The following is a 15,737-nucleotide window of genomic DNA, read 5'->3' on the forward strand; positions in this document are numbered from 1 at the left end:
TTATTATGTAAATCATAGTGTGTGCAGCGAAAGGGTGACAATAAAAATTTAACCAATACAACATCCAATATAACAGATGTTGACCTATGAAATTGGCCAACGGTCGCATGTACAGTATACGACACATTTTGAACGAAATGAATATAATATACGATAGTGTACAAATATCTTAGGTAAACACACATAAATTTATAGTGGTTCAACCCTATTTTGATGAACAATAATAACCTAATCCACTTAGTCTTTGCTGTTGAATCACTCGATAGACAATTGCACGGATGAACTGAAGTATTCACTCACCACCAATTTGCCCAGAGTCTCTCCCCAGAAAATATCCTTCTAAAAATTGTCCAAAGATCCTCTTTATGAAGCCCTGGGTCCTTTATTTATAGTACCCATGGGCTGTTACAAGATCAGTAATACTGGGGATTGTGGTTTGGTACACGATTATTGGGTAATGGAGATATATGTCTACCTCCCCATGATTATGAGATCGTGGGTCTTCTCGTTGTTTCTCTGGATTGTGGTTGATGATGCACGATTGAAACCTTCGGGAAAATGCTAAGTCATGGTTGGTTTATGAGACATGGGTGATAGGCCCGATGACCCTTTAGAGCTTGGGTGCTAGGCCTGATGACGCTTTAGGTGCTAGGCTTGATGATTTCAGCTTGAACGAGCGTGAACTTTTATCCATCGAAGTGTATTTGAGAGTTTAGGCCGACCACCCTATGAAGAAAAGGGTGGGTCGACCACGTCATGCAGTCCTTGAGCATGCCAGGCTGACCACCCCTAGGGGTTGGGGCGAGGTTGACCGCCCAAAGGGTTGGGGTCAAGCTGACCACCCTTAGGGGCTCCTCATGCTCCTCCTTAGTCTTTGAGTAGATAAGGATATCGTCTATAAACACTACTATAAACTTATCCAAGTAGTCCTTAAATACCTTATTCATCATGTCCATGAATGCTCCTGGGCATTAGTGTGTCCAAAAGACATCACTAGGGAACTCATAGTGCCTGTAGCGAGTTCTGAAAATCGTCTTAGGAATGTCACCCTCCTTTACTTTCAACTGATAATACCTGAATCGCAGATCAATCTTTGAGAATACTACTGCCCTTTGCAGTTGATCAAAAAGGTCATCTATCCTAGGCAAAGGATATTTGTTCTTAATGGTGACCTTATTGAGTTCTCGATAATCAATGCACATTCTCATGCTCTCGTGCTTCTTTTTCACAAATAGGACTGGTGCCCCCCATGGCGAATGACTAGGTCTTATGAACCCCTTATCCAACAATTCCTATAACTGGTTCTTGAGTTCCTTCAACTCTACAGGTGCCATTCGATAGGGTGTTTTAGATATTGGTGTTGTTTCTGGTACAAGTTCGATCATGAATTTGATTTCTTTTCTCAGGGTAAAACTGGTAATACCTCAGGAAACACTTCCAGAAACTCACAAACGATATGAACATTCTCTGGTTTCAACTCTATCTCCTTGGATTTTTCCACCACACTAGCCACATATGTCGAACACCCATGCTACATTATATTCCGTGCTTCCAGTGCTGATATTATTGGTGTATGAAAACCCGCTACTTCTCCCTTAAAGAAAAGAGTTCTCCTTCTTCTAATCTAAACTCCACAGTCTTTTCCCGACTGTCAATTGTTGCTCCATGTTTGGATAACCAATCCATGCCAAGTATGGCATCATAGTCTGGTATGTTTAATTCTATAAGATCTGTCAGGCACTCCCTGCCCTCTGTTTCTATAGGTGCTGTCTGTAACCACCTAGTTGACAACATCATGTCTCCTGGCGGTAACATTGTTCTAAAACTATGCTCAAACAATTTACAAGGCATACCCAATTCATCAATCATATTCATAGCAATATAACAGTGAGTCGCTCCATAATCCATAAGGACTCTACACATCATACTAGAATTAGGGAGTTGACCTGTGACTACGGTGTTACTATTGGCTGCTTCGTTTTGGGTTAAAGCGAAAACCCGTGCTAGCACTAGGTTACTGTTATTATTTTGTCCCGCTTTCCATTGTGGGCAATCTTTTGTCAGATGTCCCACCTGACCACACTTGTAACATTTGTTGGTGTCAGCCTGACATTCTCCCATATGTCATCTCGAGCATTTAGGATAGCTGGGGTGCTCAACTTTATTGCTTGGGTGATTCCCGTGATTTTGATCATTATTGTGACTATTGCGGTTGTTGTGGTGGTTATGACTGTTGTGACTGTTGTTATTTATGGCCGGGGGTCTAGGCCTCTTGTCGGTGCCACTTTCTGCCCTTCATTAGATTTCCTCTTATTGCCCTCATCGAAGCCCTTGTTTCGGTGGGCCTCCCTTCTGGCAGCGTTGTCCTTCCATATCTGATCCTCCAAGTATTCTTCCTCAAGTGCCTTATCCAGTACTTTAACATAACTAACCAACTCAGCATTGGTCATCTTAACATCCCTAGAAAGCATTGGCTTGAGTCCTCTCATAAGCCTTTGGACTCGCAGGGCCTCAGTTGGTATAACTTCAGGTGTAAATTTAGCCAATCTATTGAACTTTTGTGCATAGTCAGTGACAGAGAGGTTCCTTTGAACCAAAGTCACGAACTCGTCTACCTTGGTTGCCAATACAACCGCACTGTAGTACTTTTTTCCAAATGTCTGAACAAAGTCTGCCCAGGTCATGGTATTCAGGTCAGGAGTCTATTTAACCACATCCTACCATATCGCTGCATCCAACTTGAGTAAGTGGGCTGCACATGAAATTATCTGGTGATCATTCAACTCCATATGAACAAAGATGGCCTCAACTGACCTCAACCAATCCTCTGCCACCATAGGATTAGCTTTCCCTTTGAAGGTAGGTGGGGCTTGCTTTCTGAAACGCTCATAAATCGGCTCAAATCCATAAGCCACAGGCAATGGTGCAGGTGATGGTACTGGAGGCTCAGGTTATGCCACTGGTACTTGGGCCACTTTGGGTACTTGCATGGCATGAGCCAACTCCTCATCTCTCTGCCTTAATTGTTCACTCAACCTTGCTATCTCTGTGGCCAAATCAAAAGTTGGTGCAGCTGGGGCTGCTGGTTGGGCTGATGGCATTCCTACATGAGGAGTTTGTGGCCCTAGATCTTGTGGAGACACCCTTTCCTCGACCTCCCCATCTTCCCTTGCCTTCCCTTCCTCTTGTTGACATTATGAGATTCTAAGGCACCAAAAGAAAATCATAAGAGAGGATAAATTGCATAATGGTTTGATAGATATTTGTGAAAATTATCATACATTCCATATCAACACCATTTAGAGTTTGCAATAGAAAAATTATTAAACCATAACATTCAAAGTTTGTTAAAATATTATTCCAAAATTCAAACAACCCATAAAGTGTTTAATAACCATAAATGAAAAGCCATAGGTTGTTAAGGGTTCCTTAAAAGTCCCATCTTATTCGTTAACATTTCATTGAAGGATCTACGTGACAGACACTCGTCCTCAACTGTGGACTTGTCCCCTGAGCTATAGTTGAAGATGTCCTCTGAAATGTGGAAGTAGTCAGGAGCACTCGTCAATGCCCTCATCCTAGCGCTTACTTTTGGTATGGCATGCACTACCTCTTGACACGCCATCTCTCCTTCCAAATCGTGCACCGTCTTGTATTGCACCTCCATTTCTCTGTCATCCTTCTTTACCATAACCAGCTCCAAACGAATAAAATCATAATTATCTATGAGGTCATAGATCGTGTACTCGATGGTGCTAAAGTCTAGGTCGTCCTGAATGACGTCGTCCCATGCCATGGCCAACTGGAGAAGGGTCTCAAGATATATCGACAACGCTTCCCTTAACACCCTCTATTATTCTATGGGCCATAGCAACACCCCTCTTTTGTTCATAATTCCTTGAATACGATCGCAAACCACCACCGTCGTTTTCAGCATAGCAATCCTCCAATAGTTGTGATCCTCGTCGAGTTCGACCTTAGGTATCGCGCAGATCACCTTAAGTAACTGTTTCTTAGTGGTTCTAATAACATGAGGCATCTTACTGTACTACAATTACAAAACTACAAAATTTAAAAGCAGAAAGAATAAATATAACATATAGAACAAATACGTACGACGTGGTGATGTAAGATTTTCCCGTCTTTAGCATGTATGGGGAGGGTCCTTGGAAACATGAACAACCTGTCTCTGATACCTTTTGTAAAGCGCCTTAATCTACTACTTTATAAAATGTCTCAATACTCATAAATAATATAAGAATACCACTTAACATGTGAAATCCAGTGGGGCCTTGATAAAACATGCAAGTTGGGCCCAATAGTTTAAAATAATAAAAAAGTGTACTTATGCAATTTTTAAAAATAAATAAAGTTTAATTCCCATAACATTGTTCTTTAAACTCCGATGCTTATGTTGATCATTTATTCGTTTATAGGATACCCCCACGCCATACACATCCAGACGTCGGATATCCTCACATCACAGCGCGTGCCAAAGAGAAACCCTATTTATTACTTGAAAGGGGGAAAGTAAGGGGGTGATCTAAAAGGCCTAGTAAGGAAGTACAAACAAATACAACAACATACAAAGAAAACATAATAAGAACATATTCCTATCGTAAAGCTCAGAACATATCGTAATTGTGCGTCATAACAACACATCATATCCATACATCATAATTAAACGTCACCATCATACATCATCATCAAACATCATCACCATATATCATAATTAATCATCATCTCATACTCTTTGTGATCATGGCACCACTATTGTCCATGTCACATCATGAGGTAACCAGTAAAAGCATAAAACTGGAAAGACCTCCTTTGTGTGGTAAATAGGATGCTCTGGTCCTTGAATAACCTACTAACACTAAGAAGCTTTGAACTTCTAAGGAATTCTTCAACTGGGGCCAGTCTCTAATGGCCTCGAACTTTGACGGATCCACTGCTATTCCATTCTTGGACACTTTATGCCCTATGATAGTTACTTGTTCCAATCAAAACTCACACTTAGAGAACTTAGCATATAACTAATGTTCTCATAGTATTTTTAGGGTCAACCTCAAATGCTCCTCATGCTCCTCCTTGGTCTTTGAGTAGATAAGGATATCGTCTATAAACACTACTACAAACTTATCCAAATAGCCCTTAAATATGTTGTTCATCATGTCCATGAATGTTGTTGGGGCATTAATGAGTCCAAAAGACATCACTAGGAACTCATAGTGCCCGTAGCGAGTTCTGAAAGCCGTCTTACAAATGTCTCCCTCCTTTACTTTCAACTGATGATATTCAGATCGCAGATCAATCTTTGAGAATACTGCTGCTGTAATAGCCAAAGTTATTATTTTCTTATAGGTTCCTTAAATATGATCTTAGGTTAGATTTAATGATGACTTGAGTTATGGAATAAATATTTCTTTAAGTTTAAATTATTTAACTTATGATTTTATGACTTAGAAATAATTATAGTTTGAGTAATTATAATTATTTTAGCACATGATTAAATTAGTGTATAGTTTTATTAAGTATTAAATGCACATGTTATTTGATGTATTAAGAAGTGAACATGTGGCATTAAACTAAATCCAAGTATTCGAATTAAAATGAAAACCAAAATAGCTTAGTCTTATGTTTGGCACAAAAATAGGAAGAATTTGACTCTTTTTAAATTTTAAAGATAGACAAGATTATATCTATTTGAATTAAGTGACTATGTGTCAAGAAGAGTTAGATAAATGGGGATTTAAAAGATTTAATTTATGTAGTCTAATAACTAAGTAGAGATAGTAATGTGATGGATGAACTAAGAGTTAGATAAGTAAATGAAGTTTTCGTAACTTTAGGGTGCTGTAAATTCGGACCTAGTTTTGACCTAGTTATGTTATGATTTTGGAAAAATAGTATTTATACAAAGTTACAGATAATTGAATTAGCTTTCCAATAGTATAAACATGACCTAAATCGGATCCTATAACTTCAATTATGTTAATTTTACTACAGGAGGGTACAGAGTTACGAGATATAGGATAGTGGTTTGGACTTTGACTAAAGTTTGAACCAAAATGGAGACTATGTGACATACTTGGAGATGATATAGCAACAACAAGGGAGTAAGACTAGGTTGGCAAAAACCATATAGTGGAGGGAAGGTTTGATTTTTAAAATTTAAGTTGAATAGTGTGGAAAAAAATCAAGTAAGGGAGTTGGGGTTTGAAGCCTATAAATAGAGATTTACCCTTCACCATTTTTCTCACACTCAAAAGCTCTCAAAAACGTCTAATATTGAAATCCATAGTCCCAAAAGCTCTCTCCATTTTGCCATAAACACTCTACATAGTCATAGCCGAAACACTAGTCCTTATAGTGCTTGGGATCTTTTTCTTCTATTTTCTTTATTTTTCCTTAAAACCTATTGTCTTTCTAAACCCTATTATAGCTGAAATATTAAACCTCATCAAGCCAATATATTGCCAAAATCTACCCAAGTATCTAAACACTTTGTGTTGTTATTAGAGATAGACATTATAGAGAAGACTCGGGATTTCATCATTTTGGTTCTAGGTTGAAGGTATGACTTTATGAGGTTTAGAAAATTCTTGAAAGTACAGTTTTATTATAAGGCTCTAACAAAAATATCTTATGTTGTATTTAATGTTGATTGGATGTTTTCTACAGCAAGCAATCTCTTCTCTTTCTTTTTCTCTCCACACTCAAGGAATGGAAAATAAGTTAGATTTATGTGCTATGTACTTTGTGTATGTATGTTTGTTTTTATGTCTTTTTGTCGCTTGGGAAATATAGTTGCTTAGATAGCAAATCCCGAGATTTTTATCATTATCGTAGACTATAGTTGTGTCTAAACCTACCTGTAAATAGTAGCAAGAGGACTATAGCGATTTCTATCACATACTATAGTTGTGTCTAAACCTACCTCTAAATAGTAGATAGAGGACTATAGCGGTTTCTATCACATACTACGGTAATGATTTAATGACCATTAATATTGTAGTCCATTTTTATGTTTTATGCTTTTTGTCTTATATATTATGTTATGCTTTAGTAGTTTTTCCTTACTGGGCAGTAGGCTCATTCCTTTTTATTTAGATTGTGCAGGTAAATGAATATGGGAGGCGGGACGGATCCATGACGTCTTTGGCATGTGTATGGGGTGAGGACTAAAGAAATGGACCAATGGAATCGATCGAGGATGACATTGACCTTTGAGTCTTTAATTATGTATTTACGATTTCTGCATTTAGTATTTGAACATTTAAAAATAAAGGTTTAATTTTTATTTATGACTTTATGTATAAACAATGGGATCCCGTTTTTTGGATTTTCTATAATAAAGTTTTATTATTTTATGTATATATATCCAAAAGACAATAGTTATTGTCTTAGTAATTTTTAAAGGTCCGAGGTCTTTAAGTTAGTCAGGTCTTTACAATTGCTCCTTGAAGTTGATCAAAAAGGTCATCTATCATAGGCAAAGGATATCTCTTCTTAATGGTGACCTTATTGAGTTCTCGGCAATTGATGCACATTCTCATGCTCTCGTCCTTCTTTTTCACAAATAGGACTGGTGCCCCCCATGGCGAATGACTAGGTCTTATGAACCCCTTATCCAACAATTCCGTTAGCTAGTCCTTGAGTTCCTTCAACTCTGCAGGTGTCATTTGATAGGGCGCTTTACACAATGGAAGAATGAAATTTTCTCGAGACCAAAAGGACAAGCTTGAGGAAACTTGACAAATATTGGGATACCAACTCGTGGTGCTAGGCTTAGACTTGGAAGAATCCACCCAACCGTGGGGTGGCTACGTAGATGGACTAGGCCAGCCATAGTGTCATCTTTCCGACTTGGGAATTCAAATTAGGCCTGACCTACTCACACCATCTTGCACTTACACTAAATACTTATTGATTCCAGCTCATTGGGGTTCAAGAAGTTGACTCAAAGTGATGAGCAAAAAAGTAATGAGAGAGAAAATGGTGGGAGAGAAAGTGATGAAAGATAATAATGAGAGAAAAAGTAATGAGGAAGAAAGTGATCTGAGAGTAAGTGATATGAGAGAAAATGACTAGCGACAAAGTAATAAAAGAAGAAGTGATGAAAGAGAAAATAACAAATGAGTGATATGAGAGAAAGTTATGTGCGAAAAAGTGATGTGGGTAAAAATAATGTGAGAAGATGAAAAAAAAAAAGAATTGACAGAAAAAAATTGTTTTACAAAATATTTCTAGATTTTGTAGTTTTATTTTTAAAAGTTATTCTGTAAAAGCAATCTCAAACCCCTTTACTTATATTTGGAGAGCAATTTTTTTTTTTTAAAAAAACATCAGTTTTTTAGTTATAATACCAAACGCGCTCTAAGTTCCACCCATGGTCATGGGTAATGAGTGTTGAATTTAAAGCCACCAACAAGACTAGTACTCCATTTTAAAGGTACTAGTGGATCAAAAAGGTCCTTCTATAGTCTCTTAGCCACTCAACATTATTATTATTGTAGCTGGTTAATTACAATTATAGTCAACTATAAACATGTTTGTACAAAGAATTGTAGTAAAATGGACGTCTATTCGTGCAAAGAATTATACATTCCCTTATTGCCATATGAGTGCTGTTTTTTTCTTTTCGAATAATATTCGATGATGACTAGCTATATAATTGATGACGACACAAGTGAAATTCATAAGGAATATCGAAGAAATCTGAAAAGCGGTATCCAATATTCATGTTTATTCCCTTACCAAAACCAAACATGTCTACTACATGACAACACGATGCAATTATATATTTTGGTATAGAGATGGTTCTTCAGTCGAGTTTCCCAACATAGTACAATTATTCACAACCACTTCTGTTTATATATAAATATATATATATATTTATAAAGTGTGGGTACGTGGTTCATGCACTTTCCACGTCTTATTGCACTATAATTTGGATCTCCAATTCACTTTGTTTCCATTATTTTTATTTCATATTTCATATTTAAACAAATAAAATTACTCATTTGGTATAATACTTTACTTTAATTTATTGTTTTTTATTACATATATAAAATTAAATAAATTGAAAATAAGATAATATTTACAAAAATAATTTAAATTTTTTTGTAATGTATTAAATCATATAAGAAATGAAATAGGAGAGAGAAAAATAGAGCAATAAAGAGATATGAGAGAGAAAATCACTCCTACAAAAAGTACTTTTTGCGTCACTCAAACGTACTTAATATGGATATTTGCATTAGTTGGGAACTAAAATGCTGTCCAATAAACATCGTCATCGACAAGACTAATGTCCTTCATTCCGCTCATTTGCGTCAGTGTCCAACTGACGCAAATTTGTTAATACACGTCAGTTCTAAACTGACATAAAAAAATTAATTATTTAATTTTGTAAAGAAAATCTTGTCTTTTTAGCGTCAATTGAGCACTGACGCTAAAAGAAGTTTAAAAATAAAATAAAAAAACATGATCAAAGCCCATATTTTTTACCTAATTCCCTTCTTACACTACACCAAATACTCATTTCCATAACACATGAATATAATACTAATAAAAAAATGTTATGCTAAAGTGGGCCCTTTATGAAAAAAGGGCGGTAATAATAAAACCATCCCGCCACTTAGCTTTTTTTTTTCATTTCATTTGGGGCCAATTCATTTCCTTCAATTCCTTCTCCTTTTTCCTCATCATTCTCTCTCCTCTCTCTCTCCTCTCTTTCTCCCACCAGACCTCTCTCCTTCACTCTTTCTCTCTCACCTTTGTCTTCGTGGAGACCGACCGCTACCTTCCCCTACACGCGCCGGCTAGGGATCTTCAGAGCCCATCGAAGCTTCGACCACGCGTGCCCAAACCCTCACACGACACCAGAGGCGAACGACGTCACCAGAGGCCAGTTCTTCTCCTCTTCCCTGTGTGCGGCCAAGCCATTGTGCTTTGTTGTGTATAGGTATGGCAAAGAAGTATGTGACGCGGTTGTGGCAAAATGTCTCACCGGTAGGCCTAAGACGGTGGAGAAGGCCCAGGTCATCTTTATGCTTTGGATTGAATTGGAGGCTGTAGAGCCTTTCTTGGTATGCCGTTTCTTATATTTTCTGTCTTTTCTTTTTCATTCATACAGTAATGCTGGTGTATTGTATGGTTGAATATGTTTTTTTTTAACTTATATTGTGCTCTCTAAAACTTCATCTTTTTTTTGCTATGATTTTCTGGGATATTTAGTATGGTGTGTTTGTTGCAGGATGCAATGGAGAAGGCGATAAAAGCCAAAGTTGCTAAAGCTGTTGTACCCGCAATTGATGTCATGTTTCAAGCCTTAAGGTTTGTATTGAGTTTAATTTTGTGGGAAATGTTTCTTGTACTTCTTTATCTAATCTGCATGTTTGGTTTGATAGTGAGTTTGGAGCAAAAGTTGTGCCTCCAAAGAGGATATTAAAGATGTTTCCTGAGCTATTTGACCATCAAGATCAAAATGTTCGTGCATCTTCTAAAGGACTTACTCTTGAGCTTTGTCAATGGATTGGAAAGGACCCTGTAAAATCAATATTATTTGAGAAAATGAGGGATACAATGATATGATAACTTCTTACATGTACGGCTTTGCGTATGGAATTTTTTGTTGCTCCCTGATCCTTGGAAGTAATGACTTATTTATTATTTTTTATTTTTGGAAGAAAAAAGAATTGGAAGCCGAGCTGGTGAATGTAACAGGGGCAGCTAAGCCATGTCGCAAAATAAGGTGAAAATTCATTTTTTCATTAGCTGTTTGATCTGCTTGCTGTTTTTATTTTTCTTAACCTAGTTGGTATTGATGTCTTCAGGTCTGAGCAAGACAAGGAGCCAGAAAAGGAGGTTGTATCTGAAGTTGTGGGTGCTGGCCCATCTGAGGAATCTACATCTGATGGTGTGTAATACACATAGTCTATTAGATTATTCTTTTTCTTGGTTGATATTAAATGATGACAAGTAGGTGTTCTATCAGCGGGTAACAAGTGATTACCATTGTAGGAGTTTGACACTTTAGTGTTATATTTTATTAGTTTTTTTACTGTAGAGATGTTGGTTATTTAGCTCTCTTGTTTATGCATAGTTTAACATATTTTAATTGTCAGCTCCTCAGGAAATAGATGAGTATGAGCTCGTTGATCTTGTTGATATATTGGCTCCTTTGGAGAAGTCTGGATTTTGGGATGGAGTGGTCAGTCTTCTTTCTTCTCTCCGTCAAACTAGTTCAGTTTTTTTTTTTTTTGGTTGTAGTGATTTAATTTAGGAATATTTGGTTTTGATGTTCCTGTACTGCTATTAACATCTTGTGCCTTATGTCACAGAAAGCAACCAAGTGGTCATAACGGAAAAAGGCTGTTGCAGAGCTAACCAAGCTTGCATCAACAAAAAGAATAGCACCCGATGATTTCTCAGAAATCTGTCGGACACTAAAAAAGGTACATTGTCTTTTTATGTTTGGGTATTTCATTTGCATTGTTTATACCTCTATCTATTGCCAAGGATCTTTTTAATATTGCATAGTTAAGTGTTCAATCTGCTCCATTAAGTTTTAACTTCATGCTTTATATTCTTACTTCTGTTATAAGTTTATACTTGCCTTTTGAGTTGATGAATAAAAATCATTTAATTCTTTTTCTGTACAGCTCATAACAGATGTTAATATCGCTGTAGCAGTCGAGGAAATTCAAGCTATTGGCAATCTTGCTCGGGGTTTAAGAACTAATTTCTCTGCAAGTTCACGCTTCCTATTGCCAGTTTTGCTGGTATGCTCATTTTTTTCTAGCTAAAAAAATAATATTATATCAACTTAAAATGCAAACAGACTGTTTGAATGTAACCAAGCTGTTCAAGTGTTCATTTACTTTTTGCCAGTTGCTTACAATTGAGCATGGTGGTATTTTTTTTTGGATTTTGACTTGTACATTCATTTTTCTTATTAATAAAAGTGCACTTAATCATACGAGTAGATTCTTTTTTAGAAGTTCAAATGATGTTGATCATAGCTTTGATTTGTATATAAAGTGATTTTTTTATTCAATTTTACTTTTAATATATATTTTGATCTGGTTTATCTCAGATTTTTCTTAGAAATAATTTAATAAAGATTGAAGAAGGGATATTGGTTTATTGCATTTATCTAACTCCTTTGATTTATCTCTCTCTCTCTCTCTCTCTTATTTTTTTTATAAAGGAAAAATTGAAAGAGAAAAAACCTGCCTCTACTGAGGCACTAAATCAAAGTCTTCAGGCAATGCATACAGCTGGGTGCTTAAGTCTAGCTGACATTGTGGAAGGCAAGTATATCTTTATCCTACGCTGTAGTTCTTTAATTCAGAATATAGTATTGTCATAGGATTCCTTACTATGTTTTTGGTTTAAGTTTTTTTTTATTAGAGATTAGATGACATAAATTCTTTGCATTTGAGTGTTTGTAATCGCTTTGATAGGTGGTAATTTTGATTTTGCCCAAACTGTAATGGATGTTGTCTATTGCAGATATTAAGACAGCTGTAAAAAATAAAGTTCCTCTTGTACAGTCATCAACTCTTAACTGGGTAACATTCTGTATTGAAACAAGTAACAAGGCTGTTATTTTAAAGGTGCGCAAGGACTATGTGCCTATCCTTATGGAGGTAAGTGCATTTATGTTTGTAGTTGTAATATATTTCATATTTTTGAACAATCAGTTGAGTAAAATGTGCTAAACATTGCTTATTCCCATTTATTTTAGAAGACAACTTCAGTACTGGTTTTGATGAGTTTAGAGCACTAATTCATGGTTTGGTGCTCTTACTTTCTAATTTGTAATCTAGAAGACAAAGGGAAATAAAAAAATAATGGTGCAACCTATTTTTGACCATGGATTATCCTGTTCATGGTGTTTCATGGACTCTCTTATCTATATTGTCGTTTCTTACTTTTTCACAGTGCCTCAATGATGGGACTCCATATGTGAGGGATGCAGCCTTTACAGCTTTGGCAGCGATAGCTAAGGTATCGTTTTATTTATTTATCAATTTTGTGCTTTTGCTGCTTAATTCTGATTTTTGATTATTGATGGTATGGATTTATTTCTTCTTTGCCCATTTTATTTAGTTGGTTGGTATGAGACCCTTGGAGCGGTCACTTGAGAAACTTGATGATGTTAGAAGAAGGAAGCTTTCTGAAATGATTTCAGGTTCTGAAGGTGGCACATCCACCAATACAAGCTCAGGTTTGTAATATCTTTATAGCATCAGTTCTTATATCACTAATTTGCTCAACATTCTTGTGAGTTTTTATAACCTTGTGTGCATACTTATTGTTGTGTGATCAGCAGTCCAAGCTTCTGGTGCAACTGCATCCTCTCATGAGGTGAGTTATTTCTTATATAATGGATTTATGGAAGTTAAAGAACAATGCTATGTTGAGAGGTTGCATGTAATGTTGCTATGTTACACGCTTTTAGTTAATATTCTTCTGGATTACAAAGTTATTTGGTCAATAAAGATGATTTTGCCACCTACTGGCGTGTATTTTTTTGTTTGTTAAGAATGATCCTTGAGACCTCCAACGAGAAAGGATAATTATTTACGTCTTTAATGTATGCAGGCATCAGATGCTTCATTTGTTAAAAAGCCAGCAGCAAGCATGCTTAGTGGGAAGAGGCCTGTTCAAGCAGCTGTGAGTTCTTGACACTGTTAATTATTTTTGTTCATAGGTTGTGGAAGTTATTTTTATCTTGATATCTTGTGATTGACGATATTTTCTATCAGCCTACCAACAAAAAAGGGGCTTCTGCTAAAGGGGGTGTGAGTAAGAAGAGTGATGCACCTGCACAGACAAAATCCTCTAAATCTGCTGAAACACCCGAAGATGTTGAGGTAGAGTGGTACACACTTATTGATATGTGAGTTGTCTAATTTTTACTTCAAATTCTACATCTTTTTGTCTCACTATTTTTCTGAATATTTGCAGCCATCTGAAATGGGTCTTGAAGAGATTGAAAGCAAATTCGGTTCTCTTGTACAAGCAGATGCTATTTCCCAATTGAAGAGTGCTGTGTGGAAGGAACGGCTTGAAGGTTTGTTATAACGATACTGATTTGTTTAATAAAAAATTAGGTGATTTTTTATTTATTTAATTGTGATTGTTTCCTATTAGTTATGCAATCACACTAGGCATGGCTTCTACCTTTAATGTCTATCCATTTCACTATATATTATTTATTTTTTGAAAAGAAACTATACTTGAATTTTTGACGAAATAATACAAGGGGAGTGTGATATTAGTGTGCATACAATAACATTACAAATGTAAAAAAAAACTCCACTACCATACCAAGTCTTAAAACGAAATATCATTGAACTCTTATGCATCATATAACTGAATGGCGATGCAAAATATCTATAAACCTTCCTCAACATCTGCAAAGATTCTTCTACCGTGTTCTAGCCATATAGCTCAGTAGATAGCCATTGTTACAACAATATACATCTTTAACCTCTTGTCACCCGGAACAACATATCCCAAGAGATCGGAGCAATGTTGTGGCTTAGCTCACTGCTATTTTAAACTCTCTTTATAACTTAAACCACATCAATATAGAAAAATCATAATGCAGAAACAAGTGATCTACTAACTCTGGCCTTTTTGCCTAAAACACATCATTTAGGACACAAAACTTAGTTGGCCTCCTTTTCGTAGCACCTCATGTACACCGAGACACCATGAAAGCAGTAACTATACAAAAATATTACTTTTGATGGTACTGAGCTTTTCCAGATATTTTACATTAAAGAATTGGTAGAACAGTGTATTATATTTCTTAGATAAAAGCCTTATGGGAGTGGAATTGATATATCTTTTTGGATGCTTTAGTTTCTATTTACTTAAAATGACTTTTTTTTGCAGCAATATCTTCATTTAAACAACAAGTGGAAGGTTTATCAGACCTAGACCACTGAATTGAGTTATTGATTCGTTTACTGTGTGTTGTCCCTGGCTGGAGTGAGAAAAATGTCCAGGTATTTAAAGGTTTCATTGCTGCAGATATCTGTCTTTTTTACCTTTGTGGATATTTTTGGCTGTGGAGATAGTTATTTAAGGCATGGAGTTTGAATAGTGCAGGTTCAGCAGCAGGTTATTGAAGTTGTTACTTTCATAGCCTCTTCGTCAACCAAATTTCCTAAGAAGTGTGTAGTGCTTTGCCTTCTGGGTAAGTGTTCCTTGGTTTTGGTTGATCATAAGTTTGGAGCTGGGATTTGTTTGCTTAAAACTGTGTGATCTTTTTGTACGGGTATTTGGCTTCTTAGTTGTTTGGTGGTTGATTAGATAGTTCCTTATTTTTGCTTGTCATTATTCCTGAATTGACAGGTATAAGTGAGCGTGTCGCTGGCATCAAGACTCGTGCTCATGCCATGAAGTGCCTTACTACTTTTTGTGAAGCTGTAGGTCCTGGATTTATTTTTGAAAGAGTAAGTCTTACATTTAAATCATTTCTATGGAGAAGTTTGTTTGCACTTCTCTTGTGAACTTCTGAAGTAGGGATGAAACATATTAGGTTCTAAATTGATTGGAACTTGTATTTCTTTTCTTTGATTGCTTTTTTCATTTTTTATAATCCAATAAAAGTCAAGGAATTATGTGGTTAATATTGTTAATGATCTGATATAGCTATGAGATCTGAGGGCTCTCTAATAATACATTTGTTACATTTAATGGGTTGCTCT

The 15,737-nt window shown here is 36.2% G+C and overlaps 2 protein-coding genes and 1 long non-coding RNA gene across 3 annotated transcripts; all 3 read left to right on the forward strand.

Moving 5' to 3' along the window:
• The first annotated feature begins 9,249 nt into the window (after positions 1–9,249).
• Positions 9,250–11,398, forward strand: LOC133796006 (protein MOR1-like). Its single transcript, XM_062233489.1, has 7 exons — positions 9,250–9,362; positions 9,971–10,094; positions 10,262–10,341; positions 10,416–10,592; positions 10,694–10,759; positions 10,842–10,924; positions 11,133–11,398. Exons 1-7 carry the CDS (start codon positions 9,250–9,252, stop codon positions 11,288–11,290), a joined length of 801 nt encoding a protein of 266 aa, XP_062089473.1. The 3' UTR covers positions 11,291–11,398.
• A 306-nt stretch (positions 11,399–11,704) lies between these two features.
• Positions 11,705–14,100, forward strand: LOC133796007 (protein MOR1-like). Its single transcript, XM_062233490.1, has 8 exons — positions 11,705–11,789; positions 12,218–12,659; positions 12,955–13,020; positions 13,123–13,240; positions 13,343–13,380; positions 13,618–13,689; positions 13,782–13,889; positions 13,984–14,100. The coding sequence occupies exons 2-8, from the start codon at positions 12,507–12,509 to the stop codon at positions 14,098–14,100; spliced, it is 672 nt and encodes a 223-aa protein (XP_062089474.1). The 5' UTR covers positions 11,705–11,789; positions 12,218–12,506.
• An 855-nt stretch (positions 14,101–14,955) lies between these two features.
• Positions 14,956–15,476, forward strand: LOC133794063 (uncharacterized). Its single transcript, XR_009875107.1, has 3 exons — positions 14,956–15,032; positions 15,136–15,223; positions 15,382–15,476. It is a non-coding gene; the product is annotated as an uncharacterized LOC133794063 (long non-coding RNA).
• The last annotated feature ends 261 nt before the right edge of the window (positions 15,477–15,737 follow it).

This window comes from Humulus lupulus, chromosome 8 (genome assembly GCF_963169125.1).
Source record: "Humulus lupulus chromosome 8, drHumLupu1.1, whole genome shotgun sequence".
In the NCBI taxonomy this organism is placed as follows: Eukaryota; Viridiplantae; Streptophyta; class Magnoliopsida; order Rosales; family Cannabaceae; genus Humulus; species Humulus lupulus.

Coding starts and splice junctions, on each gene's coding strand:
- LOC133796007 (XM_062233490.1), top strand. CDS start 12,507: ATGTTGTCTATTGCAGATATTAAGACAGCTGTAAAAAATAAAGTTCCT. Junction 13,021..13,122: donor CTTTGGCAGCGATAGCTAAG/GTATCGTTTTAT, acceptor CATTTTATTTAG/TTGGTTGGTATGAGACCCTT. Junction 13,241..13,342: donor ATCCACCAATACAAGCTCAG/GTTTGTAATATC, acceptor TTGTGTGATCAG/CAGTCCAAGCTTCTGGTGCA.
- LOC133796006 (XM_062233489.1), top strand. CDS start 9,250: ATGGATATTTGCATTAGTTGGGAACTAAAATGCTGTCCAATAAACATC. Junction 9,363..9,970: donor TGTCCAACTGACGCAAATTT/GTTAATACACGT, acceptor TGTTGTGTATAG/GTATGGCAAAGAAGTATGTG. Junction 10,342..10,415: donor GTCATGTTTCAAGCCTTAAG/GTTTGTATTGAG, acceptor TTGGTTTGATAG/TGAGTTTGGAGCAAAAGTTG.